General features: G+C 42.8%; 1 protein-coding gene across 6 annotated transcripts in view; it reads left to right on the top strand.

Annotated features, from left to right (window-relative positions):
* The window catches only part of smg7 (SMG7 nonsense mediated mRNA decay factor), a 149,654-nt gene that overhangs the window by 93,088 nt on the left and 41,130 nt on the right, over nucleotides 1-15,436 (top strand). For all 6 annotated transcript variants that reach the window (XM_070887131.1, XM_070887132.1, XM_070887129.1 and 3 more), the window contains exon 12: nucleotides 1,403-1,463. In XM_070887131.1, the coding sequence (XP_070743232.1) occupies nucleotides 1,403-1,463 (61 nt within the window). The remainder of the gene's footprint in view (nucleotides 1-1,402; nucleotides 1,464-15,436) is intronic.

Raw genomic sequence — 15,436 nt, 5'->3', positions numbered from 1 at the left:
AACTAGTGGGGTGCCGTAGGGATCGGTGCTGGATCCTCAACAATTTACAGTCCATATTAATGACTTGGATGAAGGGACCAAGTGTAATATAGCCAAGTTTGCTGATGATACAAAGATGGGTGGGAAAGCAAATTGTGAGGACGACACAAAAAAATCTGCAAAGGAATATAGACAGGCTAAGTGAGTGTGCAAAGATTTGGTAGATGGAGTATAATGTGAGAAAATGTGAGGTTATCCACTTTGCCAGAAAAAAATAGAGAAGCAAATTATAATTTAAATGGAGAAAAATTGCAAAGTGTTGCAGTACAGAGGGACCTGGGAATGAAACACAAAAAGTTAGTATGCAGGTGCAGCAAGTAATCAGGAAGGCAAATGGAATGTTGGCCTTTATTGCAAGGGGGATCGAGTATAAAAACAGGGAAGTCCTGCTACAACTGTACAGGGTATTGGTAAGACCACACCTGGAGTACTGCGTGCAGTTTTGGTCTCCGTATTTAAGGAAGGATATACTTGCATTGGAGGCTGTTCAGAGAAAGTTCATGCGGTTGATTCCGGAGATAAGGGGGTTGACATGAAGATAGGTTGAGTAGGTTGGGCCTATACACATTGGAGTTCAGAAGCAGAAGAATGAGAGGTGATCTTACTGAAACATATAAGATAATGAGGGGGCTTGACAAGGTGGATGCAGAAAGGCTATTTCCACTCACGGGATCCTAAAACTAGGGGACATAGTCTCAGAATAAGGGTCTGGCCATTTAAAACTGATATGAGGAGGAATTTCTTCTCTAAGAGGGTTGTAAATCTGTGGAATTCTCTGCCCCAGAGAGCTGTAGAGGCTGGGTCATTGAACATATTTAAAGTGGAGATGGTCAGATTGTTGAGCGATAAGGGAGTAAAGGGTTATGGGGAGTGGGCAGGGAAGTGGAGCTGAGTCCATGATCAGATCAGCCATGATCTTATTGAATGGCGGAGCAGGCTCGAGGGACCAAATGGCCTACTCTGCTCCTGTTTCTTATGAATGTTCTGAAACTGAGAAATCTATGTGGAAGAGCCTCTCTCCCAAATCTGTTGGTAGTTCCTATTTGAAGAGTTGGTTTTGGCAACATTGTTATTAGTTGCATCCATGAAGTATAATGCAGGAGGAGATTAAGTAGGACTTGAGCATGGTTATCCATTGTCACTAAACATAACTCCATAATTACTGGGTGAATTTGTTAAATAAACTAACATTCATGTTTGAAATTCTCAACAGAATGAGGACACATTTTTGCAACTGTCCAAAAAAAAATTAAATTTCTAATTTGTGTACATTTTTGCCAAATACTAATTGTCTTATTTTCCTCCTCCCCACCCTCTCCCCCCCCCCCCCCCCCCACACTCTTCCCCATCTCCTCCTTTACAGCCACTCCTCTTCCTGAAGAATTTGAACTGCAGGGGTTCCTTGCACTCAGACCTTCACTAAGGTAAAACAATTGCTTTTTGTAAAATGACAAATGCACATGATAGGCATTGGACCTTTTAAAGGGAATCTACATTGTTGTGACTAGTTTTAAAATAATGTGGAGGAAAAGGAAGAGAAAAAGGGCCTTTGGGACCATCCAGGCTCACCCCTCTAATATGCCAAATCAGCCTGACTAAAATCGAATTGCATTTTGAACAACTCTCCATCCCCACAGCTTTAATCTGCTACCTTCTCAATGGATTATTTGAAACACGAGTACAGAACTTTTTTCTAAGGTCGGCTTTGTTACTTTTCACACCATAAATGCAATTCCTCCGTGCATCTGACCTGACTTCAATCGTAGGATTTTACAGTACAGGAGGAGACCATTTTGCTCATTGCACCTGCGACGGGTCTCTGAAAGAGTCATTTCCTTAATCCCATTTCCCAACTCTTTCTTCATTTCCCTGCTCTTCATACCTTTTCTCTTTTTCCAAATAGTTATCCACTTCCCTTTTAAAAGCTGTTATGGATTCTGCTCCCACTTCTGTTTCTGGTAGAACATTCATTGTCATAGCAACTGTTTGCATTAAAACAAATTCTTCTAACCTCTAAATTATGCACTCACTGACCTATGGAAATACTTTTTTTAATGTATCTTAGCAGTCTGGATTCATACTTTATATGCAAAAGCTTCTATAGATATGTGAAGAGAAAAAGATTAATGAAAACAAATGTAGGTCCCTTGCAGTCAGATTCGGGTGAATTTATAATAGGGAACAAAAAAACGGTGAATCAGTTAAACAAATACTTTGGTTCTGTCTTCACAAAGGAAGACACAAATAACCTTACGGAAATACTAGGGAACTGAGGGTCTAGTGAGAAGCAGGAACTGAAGGAAATCCTTATTAGGCAGGAAATTGTGTTAGGGAAATTGATGGGATTGAAGGCTGATAAGTCCCTGGGGCCTGATAGTCTGCATCCCAGAGTACTTAAGGAAGTGGCCTTAGAAATAGTGGATGCATTGGTGGTAATTTTCCAACAGTCTATCGACTCTGGATCAGTTCCTATGGACTAGAGGGTAGCTAATGTATCGCCACTTTTTAAGAAAGGAGGAAGAGAGAAAATGGGTAATTATAGGCCTGATATCAGTAGTGGGGAAAATGTTGCAATCAATTATTAAAGATGATTTGGAAAGCAGTGACAGGATCGGTCCAAGTCAGCATGGATTTGTGAAAGGGAAATCATGCTTGACAAATCTTCTAGAATTTTTTGAAGATGAAACTAGTAGAGTGGACAAGGGAGAACCAGTGGGTGTGGTGTATTTGGACTTTCAAAAGGCTTTTGATAAGGTCCCATACAAGAGATTGGTGTGCAAAATTAAGGCACATGGTATTGGAGGTAATGTACTGACGTGGATAGAGAACTGGTTGGCAGACAGGAAACAGAGTCGGGATAAATGGGTCCTTTTCAGAATGGCAGGCAGTGACTAGTAGGGTGCCGCAGGGCTCAGTGCTGGAACCCCAGCTAGTTACAATATACATTAATGATTTGGATGAAGGAATTGAGTGTAATATCTCCAAGTTTGCAGCTGCCACTAACTAGGTGGCGGTGTGAGCTGTGGGGAGGACGCTAAGAGGCTGCAGGGTGACTTGGACAGGTTAGGCAAGTGGGCAATACATGGCAGATGCAGTATAATGTAGATAAATGTGAGGTTATCCACTTTGGTGGCAAAAACACGAAGGTAGAATATTATCTGAATGGCGGCAGATTAGAAAAAGGGGAGGTGCAACGAGACCTGGGTGTTGTGGTACATCAGTCATTGAAAGTTGGCATGCAGGTACAGCAGGTGGTGAAGAAGGCAAATGGTATGTTGGCATTCATAGCTAGGGGATTTGAGTATAGGAGCAGGGAAGTCTTACTGCAGTTGTACAGGGCCTTGGTGAGGCCTCACCTGGAATATTGTGTGCAGTTTTGGTCTCCTAATCTGAGGAAGGACGTTCTTGCTATTGAGGGAGTGCAGCGAAGGTTCACCCGACTGATTCCCGGGATGGCAGGACTGACATATGAAGAGAGACAGGATCGGCTGGAGCTGTATTCACTGGAGTTTAGAAGGATGAGAGGGGATCTCGTAGAAATATATAAAATTCTGATGGGACTGGACAGGTTAGATGCAGGAAGAATGTTGCCGATGTTGGGAAGTCCAGAGCCAGGGGACATAGTCTAAGGATAAGGGGTAAGCCATTTAGGACCGAGATGAGGAGAAACCTGTGGAATTCTCTACCGCAGAGCTTTGTTGATGCCAGTTCGTTGGATATATTCAAGAGGGAGTTAGATATGGCTCTTACGGCTAAGGGGATCGAGAGGTATGGAGAGAAAGCAGGAAAGGGGTACTGAGATGAATGATCAGCCATGATCTTATTGAATGGTAGTGCAGGCTCGAAGGGCTGAATGGCCTACTCCTGCACCTATTTTCTATGTTTCTATACACCTTGATCTACTTCAGTCTCAAAACTTTAATTTTTAAGCAAGAAACAGTAGAAGTCAGTGACAGAGTTGTAAACTTTGTGATCTGCATATACATTTTGATTCAAGTATTTTATATCTTGATGTGTTTCTTTTTAAACATTGTCTGAGTTCATTGTGTTTTGTTGGTGGAACAATAATTAATTCACTAAATTGAGTGAAATGGTATAAGAATCAGAACGAATATCTCTAGCAGATCTTATTCCAGTGTTGCAAAATCGTAATCATAGAAATTTACAGCACGGAAGGAGGCCATTTCGGCCCCTCGTGTCACTGGCCGACCAAGAGCTATCCAGCCTAACGCCACTTTCCAGCTCTTGGTCCGTAGTCTTGTAGGTTACGGCACTTTAAGTGCACATCCAAGTATTTTTTAAATGTGGTGAGGGTTTCTGCCTCTACCACCCTTTCAGGCAGTGAGTTCCAGACCCCCACTACCCTCTGGGTGAAGAAATTTCCCCTCATATCTCCTCTTAACCCCCCCCCCCCTCCCCCCACCCCATTACTTGAAATCTATGCCCCCTGGTTGTTGACTCCTCTAGGAAGGGAAACAGGTCCTTCTCATCCACCCTATCCAGGCTCCTCATAATTTTATACACTTCAATCAGGTCTTTCCTCATAGCCAACATTCTCCAGTCCAGGCAACATTCTTGTAAATCTCCTCTGCACCCTTTCCAGTGCAATCACGTCTTTCCTGTAATGTAGTGACCAGAACTGCACACAGTACTCCAGCTGCAGCCTAACCAGTGTTTTGTACAGTTCAAGCATAACCTCCTTGCTCTTGTATTCCATACCTCGACTAATAAAGGCAAGTATTCCATATGCCTTCTTCACCACCTTATATACCTGGCCTGCTACATTTAGGGATCTGTGGACCTGCACTCCAAGGTCCCTTTGTTCCTCTTCACTTTTCAGTATCATTTCATTTAATGTGTATCCCCTTGCCTTGTTAGACCTCCTCAAATAGAAACATAGAAAATATGTGCAGGAGCAGGCCATTCAGCCCTTTGAGCCTGCACTGCCATTCAATGAGTTCATGGCTGAACATGCAACTTCAGTACCCCATTCCTGCTTTCTCACCATAACCCCTTGATTCCCCCTAATAGTAAGGACTACATCTAACTCCTTTTTGAATATATTTAGTGAATTGGCCTCAACAATTTCCTGTGGTAGAGAATTCCACAGGTTCACCACTCTCTGGGTGAAGAAGTTTCTCCTTATCTAGGTCCTAAATGGCTTACCCCTTATCCTTAGACTGTGACCCCTGGTTCTGGACTTCCCCAACATTGGGAACATTCTTCCTGCATCTAACCTGTCTAAACCCATCAGAATTTTAAACGTTTCTATAAGATCCCCTCTCATTCTTCTGAACTCCAGTGAATACAAACCCAGTTGATCAAGTCTTTTTGATTAGTCAGTCCCGCCATCCCGGGAATCAGTCTGGTGAACCTTCGCTGCACTCCCTCAATAGCAAGAATGTCCTTCCTCAAGTTAGGACACCAAAACTGTACACAATACTCCAAAGCCCTGTTCAACTGTAGCAACACCTCCCTGCCCCTGTACTCAAATCCCCTCGCTATGAAGGCCAACATGCCATTTGCTTTCTTAACCGCCTGCTGTACCTGCATGCCAACCTTCAATGACTGATGTACCATGACACCCAGGTCTCGTTGCACCTCCCCTTTTCCTAATCTGCCGCCATTCAGATAATATTCTACCTTCGTGTTTTTACCACCAAAGTGGATAACCTCACATTTATCCACATTATCCTTCATTTGCCATGCATTTGCCCACCCACCTAACCTATCCAAGTCACTCTGCAGCCTCAGAGCATCCTCCTCATAGCTCACACTGCCACCCAACTTAGTGTCATCCGCAAATGTGGAGATACTACATTTAATCCCTTCGTCTAAATCATTAATGTACAATGTAAACAGCTGGGCTCCCAGCACAGAACCTTGCGGTACCCCACTAGTCACTGCCTGCCATTCTGAAAAGTACCCATTTACTCCTACTCTTTGTTTCCTGTCTGCCAACCAGTTCTCAATCCACGTCAGCACACTACCCCCAATCCCATGTGCTTTAACTTTGCACATTAATCTCTTGTGTGGGACCTTGTCGAAAGCCTTCTGAAAGTCCAAATACACCACATCAACTGGTTCTCCCTTGTCCACGCTACTGGAAACATCCTCAAAAAATTCCAGAAGATTTGTCAAGCATGATTTCCCTTTCACAAATCCATGCTGACTTGAACCTATCATGTCACCTCTTTCCAAATACGCTGCTATGACATCCTTAATAATTGATTCCATCATTTTACCCACTACCGATGTCAGGCTGACCGGTCTATAATTCCCTGTTTTCTCTCTTCCCTCCTTTTTTAAAAAGTGGGGTTACATTGGCTACCCTCCACTCCATTGGAACTGATCCAGAGTCTATAGAATGTTGGAAAATGACTGTCAATGCCTTATCCGAATTGAATTCCATTTACCACTGTTCCGCCCACCTGACCAGTACATTGATATCTTCCTGCAATCTGCAGCTTTCTTCTTCATTATCAACCACGCAGCCTACTTTAGTGTCATCTGCCAACTTCTTAATCATACCCCCAACATTCAAGTCCACATCATTGATATATTCCACAAAAAGCAAGGGACCCAGCACAGAGCCCTGCAGAACCCCACTGAATACAGCCTTCCAGTCACAAAAACCATTATCCTTTGCTTCATGCCTCTCGGCCAATTTTGGATTCAACTTGCCATTTTGCTCTGGATCCAGTGGGCTTTTATTTTCGTGACCAGTCTGCCATGTGGGACCTTATCAAAAGCTTTGCTAAAAATCCATATACACTACAACATACGCACTGCCCTCATTGACCGTCCTGGTTACCTCCTCGAAAAATTCAGTCAAGTTAGTCAGACATGACCTTCCTTTAACAAATCCATGCTGACTGTCCTTGATTAATCCATGTCTTTCCAAATGAAGATTTATCTTGCCCCTTAGGATTTTTTCCAATAATTTTCCCACCACTGAGGTTAGGCTGACTGGCCTGTAATTAATTAATTACTCAGTCTATCCCTTTCTCCCTTTTTTAAACAAACGTACAACATCGGCAGTCCTCCAGTCCTCTGGCACCACACCTGTAGCCAGAGAGGACTGGAAAATGATAGTCAGAGCCTCTGCTATGTCCTCTCTTGCTTCTCTTAACAGCCTGGGATACATTTCATCCGGGCCTGGGGATTTATCCACTTTCAAGGCTGCTAAATACTTCCTCTCTCACTATGTTTGTCTTGTCTAATATTTTACACTCCTTCTCCCTCATTGCAAAGTCTGCATCGCCCCTCTCTTTTATGAAAACAGATGCAAAGTAATCATTATGAATCATACCTACGTTTTTTGCCTCCACACACACATTTCCTTTGTGGTCCCTAATAGGCCCCACTCTTTCTCTAGTTATCCTCTTGCTCTTAATGTATTTATAAAACATCTTTGGGTTTCCCCTGATTTTACTTGCCAACATTCTTTAATGCTCTCTCTTTGCTTTCCTGATATATTTTTTAATTGCACCCCTGCACTTATACTCCTCTACAGTTTCTGCAGTATCGCGTTCTCGGAATCTGTCATAAATTTCCCTTTTTTACTTTATCTTACCCTGTATGTCCCTCGACATCCAGGGGGCTCTAGATTTGTTAGCCCCACCTTTTTTTTTTATATAAAGGGAACATACCCTCAGGATCTCCTCCTTGAATGCCTCCCACAGATTTACCATCAGATAGTTGATTCCAGTCCACCTTGGCCAAATCCCATCTCCACTCAGCAAAATTGGCTATACCCCAATTGAGAACTTTTTTCCTGGTCCACCTTTGTCCTTTTCCATTACTACCCTAAGTCTTACTGAATTATGATCACTAGCACCAAAATGCTCTCCCACTGATGCCCCTTCCACTTGCCTCTCTTCGTTCTCCTGAATGCATTTTAGGAATTCCGCACCCTCTGAAATTCACTCTGCTTTTTTCCCAGTTAATATTGGGGTAGTTGAAATCCACCACTATTGCAGCTCTATAGTTTTTGCACTTCGCAGCAATTTGCCCACATATTTGCTCTTCTATCTCCCTCTGACTGTTTGGGGGTGTATAGTACACTCCCAGTAGTGTGATCGACCCTTTTTTGTTCTTCAATTCAACCCATATGGCCTTGTTTGATGACCCCTCTAACATATCGTCCCTTCTCACAGCTGTAATTGTTTCTTCAATTAATACTGTGACCCCCATCTTTTTTTACCCCCTTCTCTATCCCATCTGAAAACCCTGTATCCAGGAATGTTGAGCTGCCATACCTGTCCTCCTTTCAGCCATGTCTCAGTAATGGCTATAATATCGTACTGCCAAGTGTTTATCTGTCCGGGTCATTTTCCGGTTGACAAACAGTGACTAGTGGAGTGCTGCAGGGATCAGTGCTGGGTCCTCAACTATTTACAATCTATATTAATGACTTGGATGAAGGGACCGAGTGCAATGTAGCCAAGTTTGCTGATGATACAAAAGATGGGTGGGAAAGCAAATTGTGAGGAGGACACAAAAAACTGCAAAGGGATATAGACAGACTAAGTGAGTGGGCAAACATTTGGCAGATGGAGTATAATGTGGGAAAATGTCAAGTTATCCACTTTGCCAAAAATAATAGAATTATAATTTAAATGGAGAAAAATTGCAAAGTGCTGCAGTACAGAGAGACCTTGTGCATGATACACAAAACGTTAGTATGCAGGTACAGCAAGTAATCAGGAAGGCAAATGAAATGTTGGTCTTTATTGCAAGGGGGATAGAGTATAAAAGCAGAAAAGTCCTGCTACAACTGTACAGGATATTGGTGAGGCCACATCTGAAGTACTGCGTACAGTTTTGGTCTCCGTATTTAAGGAAGGATATACTTGCATTGGAGGCTGTTCAGAGAAGGTCCGCTAGGTTGATTCTGGAGATGAGGGGGTTGACTTATGAAAGTAGGTTAGGCCTATACACATTAGAGTTCAGAAGAATGAGAGGTGATATTGAAACTTATAAGATAATGAGGGGACTCGACACGGTGGATGCAGGGAGGTTATTTCCACTCGTAGGGGACATAATCTTGGAATAAGGGGCCAGCTATTTAAAACTGAGTTGAGGAGAACTAAGGGTTGTAAATCTGTGGGAATTCTCTGAACCAGAGAGCTGTGGAGGCTGGGTCATTGAATATATTTAAGGTGGAGATACAGATTTTTGCGTGATAAGGGAGTAAAGGGTTATGGGGAGTGGGCAGAGAAGTGAAGCTGAGTCCATGATCAGATCAGACATGATCTTATTGAATGGCGGAGCATGCTCGAGAGGCCAAATGGCCGCCGACTTCTTATGTTCTTGTGTGCTCTTAGCTCATCTGCTTTATTGCCTATACTCCTTGCATTGAAGTATATACCATTTACTGGTGCCAGTTCCCTTGTTGTCGATTTTTCAGCCCTTGTTTCCACTGTCTTCCAAATTCACTTTCTACTTTTCTGCTGCCCAATTCCAGCTTTGCTTCTCTCCCCACTGAATCTATTCTCTGGTTCCCATCCCCCTGCCAAGCTAGTTTAAACCCTCCCCAACAGCACTAGCAAACCTTCCCGCGAGGATACTGATCCCGGCTCTGTGGTGCAGCCCGCAAAATTGCACTGCTTTCATTACTTTATCTTCCACATTATCTTAAGTCAAAAACATTTTTGCACACAACAGTTAACCTTCTGACTTGGGGGTTGCTCTAAACTATAAAGTTTGATCATATTCTGGTGATCTAACTACACAGTTAATATCTTCCAACTGTGAAATCTTCTAATTTAAATGCTCAAAATCATGAAGAGTTGTTTTCAACCTGGTTTCTGGCCCCATAACCTCTCCATCACAAATGCCTACTTCTAAACTCTAACATTACCTGCTTCTATCCCTACATCAGCCCATCTATGCCTCTCCAAACCTTCTTTCATGCTTTTGTTACTTCCACACCAGTGGTTTCAGTGCAATCCTCCATTCTGCACCCTCTGTGAACTTCAGCTCTTTTATAACTCTTGCTGCCCATATCCTATCGCACACCAATTCCTGCATGCCCATCACCCCTTTCCTATCTGAGCTACATTGGCTTTTACTTCCCCAGCACCTTAAATTCAAAATTCCTATCTATGGCCTCAAGTTTCCACATGATTTGCTCCTGATTTTTAGGAGCAACTGATGGAGAACAGACTATCTTAGAAATCACAATTCTCCACATTTTTTTTTCTGCAGTTCTAGTCAGTTAGAACAGTTTCACTTTGGAACAGATTTTTTTCTTCAAAAGGGGGCGTGTCCGGCCACTGATGCCTGATTTCAAAGTTTCCACAGTGAAAACGTACTCCAAACTAACTTAGAATGGAGCAAGTGAAGATTTTTGTAGAACTGAAAAAACCTTGTCTACACATTAAAAAATCAGGCGCAGGTTACAAATTAGGTGTCCAGAACGAGGTGGGGGGGAGGGGGGAAGGGAACTCATTAAATTCTACAATAAATCCTTATTTATACTTATACAAATATTATACAAATAAATCCAACCTGAATAAACATTTATAAGCAAAGAAAAGATTAAATAAACCATCTTCCTACCTGTGTGAAAGTGCTTCAGGCAGGTTCAGTCAGCTCAGCGGTGTGGCGTCGTTCCCACGAACGGGAGGGAGAGAGGGGCAGGCAGGTAGTAAGCAGGCAGCAAGCAGCCTTCCACTTGAGGTGGAAGCCTTAAAGTCAGCTCAGCGGTGTGGCGTCGTTCCCGTGAACAGGAGGGAGGGAGGCCTGACCGACCGACGGGCAGGTGGCGGGAGGCAGGGAGGAGGAGGCAGCTGTTCCCGACGGCGGGGGGGGGGGGGGGGGGGGGGTGGAGGCAGTGAGAAGGCTGCAGGAAGCCTCAGAAGTTGAGGCAGTCGTTTCCCGACGGCCTCCCCCCCCCCCCCCCCCCCCCCGCCGTCGGAAATGGCTGCCTCAACTTCTGAGGCTTCCTGCAGCCTTCTCACTGCTGCAAGAAGCCTCAGTGCTGATCATGGAAGGGCAATGTGCTTTTATTAAAAAATGTTCAAAAATTTAGCTACAAAGAACTACAAAAATGGCTGAGTGCCAATGTTTCCTTCACACTGTGCGTGTGCGTGCGCGAACGCTCCAACGCGCACGCGCAGTGTTGCCGGCACGAATAAAACTAATTTAAATGGTACCCGCCCCCTCCTACTTACAAAATCGGCGCGAGTGGTAGGCTCCACCCCCCTGGGCGCCGCGCCAAGCTGCCATGGAGCTGCAGGGCGCTCCAGAATTGCGCGTTTTTTTCAGGCGCGGTTTTCGGCGCGAAAAACGGGCGCCCAGCTCGGATGGGCGCCCGTTTTGTAGCGTGTGGAAACTTGGGGCCTTTGTGTTTAAATCCATTCATGGCCTTGCCCCTCCCTTTCTCTCGAAGCTCATCCAGTGGTGCAATCCGTCCTCGCAGCCCACCGGTCCTCTAATTCCCACCTCTTGTGCACTCCACCTTCCTTTGCTCCACCATTGGTAACTGTGCCTTCAGTTATGTAAACACAACACTCTGGAATTCTCTTCTTAAACCATTCTATCTCCGTCTCCTCCTTTAAAACCCACCCCTTCATCAAGCTTTTGATAACCTCTCCTATCTCCTTCATTACCTTGCGCTGTTTTTTCCCCTTGGATCTCTGTGAAATGCCTTTGGACATCTTTCTACTTAAAAGGCACAATACAAGTGCACGTTGTTGTAGTAGCATTCCATCGGTAAAGTTAATCTAAATGGCATTTGGCAACCATACGAATTGTCTTTTTTTTTAAAGAATGCTTTAGCAGAATTCTAAATCCTAACCGTGAAATCAGTTTTCTTAGATTATTTCCCTTCTGGACAAGTTATTGATGTTTATAAAGACCTTGCAGGCACCTTGCTTCGCTTGGAGAATCTGCTGCCAGGGAGGTAGCTTCATTTCAAAAGTTCATATGTCTTAACGGTGATAACAGGTTTGGAATTTTAGCAGATTTGGTTACCAACCTTGGCATGGTGGTGAGAAAGGGCAGTGCATGGTTACATTAATCAATAGCTAATCACTGGAACTGTCGGAGTGTTTTGGAGTCTACCAGATCTGTTTTTAAAAAATGACAGGACTCTCTAGTTAATTTGTGTATTTTTCTAATATTGCAGGTACAAAAGGTGTCACTTTGACTTTGGTTCCTTCTACTGACAGTTTAAAAGCTACTAGGCATCTTTAACAAAAGGGGCACTGTGCAGAACTGCTGTGCTTGCATACATGTAGTTTTTCTTTTTAATTATATCTTTAAGCCAGTTGCTTTCACTCCCATAACTTCTTAAGTTACTGGAGAAACTATAGGTGAGCGATGTTGAAACTGGTTCATATGCTATACAGCAAGGAGCAGGTGTGTTTGGCCCTGTCCATTTTCCATCTTGTCCATCCTGTCTGCTACCAGTTTTAACAATGGAGCTGGAGTTTAAAGAAAAAGAACCACTTCCTGGAGCTGTCGTTTTAATATACAAGAGCTATAAAAGAAAATAATGTAGATTAGGATCTTATTGCATGTGATTCATTGATTCCAGAATGGTACTTCTGTTAATTTGTTGCTGTTAGATCAGGGTTCAGAAGGACCAAAGCTAGGTTTATAAACTTTTTATATACACACAATGCTAGAAATGCTGAGGAAGTAAGTCACCATCTGAATGAGCATAGAAAATAGGTGCCAGAGTAGGCCATTCGGCCCTTCGAGCCTGCACCTCCATTCAATATGATCATGGTTGATCATGCAACTTCAGTATCCCATTCCTGCTTTCTCTCCATACCCCTTGATCCCTTTAGCTGTAAGGGCCACATCTAACTCCCTTTTTTGAATATATCTAATGAACTGGCCTCAACAACTTTCTGTGGTAGAGAATTCCACAGGTTCACAATTCTCTGAATGGAGGAGTTTCTCCTCATCTCGATCCTAAATGGCTTACCCCTTATCCTTTGACTGTTACCCCTGGTTTTGGATTTCCCCAACATTGGAAACTTCCTGCATCTAACCTGTCCAATCCAGTCAGAATTCTGTATGTTTCTAAGAGATCCCCTCTCATTCTGCTAAATTCCAGTGAATATAAGCTGAGTTGATCCAGTTTCTCCTCATATGTCAGTCCTGCCATCCCAGGAATCAGTCTGGTGAACCTTTGCTGCACTCCCTCAATAGCAAGAATGTCCTTCCTCAGATTAGGAGACCAAAACTGTACACAATATTCAAGGTGTGGCCTCACCAAGGCCCTGTACAACTGCAATAAGACCTCCCCGCTCTTATACTCAAATACCCTCGCTGTGAAGGCCAACATGCCATTTGCCGCCATCACTGCCTGCTGTACCTGCATGCCAACTTTCAATGATTGATGTGCCATGACATGTTGCACCTTTAATCTTTCTGGTGACACCCTCAAAACTTGTCTTAGTGTAAAAGGAAATGGTTGTGATTATAATGGCATCAGGAGAAGCTTGTTTGGCCGAATTATTGAGTCTAAAAGAATGCGAGTTGAATTTAATCATATTTAGAGCTGGTCATTAATTTAGGTAGTTTCAGATTGTACACAAGGTAATTCAGATCCCTCATAGGAATTTAAGAACAGGAGGAAGCCATTCAACCCCTGAAGCCTGTTTGCTATTTAATTAGATCATGGCTGATCTATATCTCAACACCATTTACCTGCCTTTGATTCATATCCCTTGATACCCTTGCCTAATAAAGATTTGTGATCTCAGTCATGAAAATATCAATTGACCCGGCACCAGTTCTTTTGGAACATAGAATTCCACATTTCCACTAGCCTTTTGTGCGATAGTGTTTCCTGATTTCACTACTGTATGGCCTTGCTCCAATTTTGTGTCCCCTTTTTTCTGGATTCCCCCACTAGAGGAAAAATATTCTCTGTATCTACTCTCCCGAATCCTTGTATCATTTTAAGCACCTCTGTTAGATTACCTTCAACAGTCTAAACTCAAGGGACTACAACCCAAGTTTAGCAACCTGTCCTCATAATTTAACCCTTTAAGCCACAGAATCATTTTGGTAAATCTGCACTGCACCCCCTCGAAGACCAACATATCCTTCCTGAAGTGCAGTGACCAGAACTGAATGCAATGCTCCAGATGCAGTTTGACCAAGGCTCTACAATTGAAGCATAACTTCCTCCCCTTTGTATTCTAACCTCCTTGAAATAAAGGCCAACATTGACCTTGTTCATTACTTTTTGTACCTCTGCTCTATCTTTGTGATTTGTGTACCTAGACATCCAATTTCCTCTACTCCTCTGCAGTTTCGGCATTTAGGATATACTCTGATTTGTTTTTCTTGGATCCAAAGTGGATGACCTCACATTCTCGCATATTAAACTCCATCTTCCACAGTTTTGCCCACTCTGTTAATCTGTCTCTGTCCCTTTTTGTAACTTTGTACTCCCATCTACTAACTTTGTACTCCCAACAACTTACTGTTCTTCCTATCTTAGTGTCATCTGAAAACTTGGATTTATAACTCTATTCCTTCAACCAAGCCAATGATATATATGGTACAGATCCCTGGGGATCACCACTTGTCACATCCTGCCAATCAAGAGTATATTACCTTTACCCCTATTGTCTCCTACCTCCCAACCAATTTTCAACTTGTGTCCTCGGGTTACCTTCAATTCTACGTGCTCTTTTTTGCTAATAATCTATTCTACAGAACCTTATTAAATACCTTCTCCCTTCCTGTCTTAAATAATAGTGACATTTGCAATTTTCTGATATACAAGGGTATTATTCCTGAATCTAAATAGCTTTGGATAATTATTACAATCTCAACTGTAGTTTCCCTACCTGCATTTTTAATACTTGAGGCTAGAAACCATCAGGTCCTAGCGATCTGTCAACCTTCAGTCCCATTATTTTCTCCATTACCATTTTTTAAACTAATATTAAATCCACCAAGTTCCTCTCCTTGACTTATTTTGGGATCTCTAGTATCTCTGGTATTTTGTCCTGTTCTTCTAGTGAAAACAGATTTAACAAGACTGCCATTTCCTTCCTACATTATAGTCTCACCTGCATCTGTTTTTAATGTGCCCCTCACCACTCTTTCTCTTCCTCTCAATACATTTATAAAATGTTTACTGTTAGTTTTGATATCTCTCCCAAGTTTTTATTCATACTCCTTTTTGCATCCTTTTTTTATGTTCTCCCAATCTGCTGGATTCCATTTTTTTTTGCATTTGCCTTTGCCTTGTTAACCATGATTGCTTAAATACACAAGTGAAGCTTTTGCCATTTAGGGGAACATACTGGTCTTGTATTGTACCAAGTGCTTCTTTGAGTACTTCCCACTATTTGTTGATTTACCCATTAACAGCTCAGCTCAGTTTACTATGGTCAATTTATTTCTCATCCTTTTG

This window comes from Pristiophorus japonicus, chromosome 8 (genome assembly GCF_044704955.1).
Source record: "Pristiophorus japonicus isolate sPriJap1 chromosome 8, sPriJap1.hap1, whole genome shotgun sequence".
Classification (NCBI taxonomy): domain Eukaryota; kingdom Metazoa; phylum Chordata; class Chondrichthyes; family Pristiophoridae; genus Pristiophorus; species Pristiophorus japonicus.
Note: the sequence above shows the minus strand (reverse complement) of the source record. Positions and strands in the feature narration are given on the sequence as shown.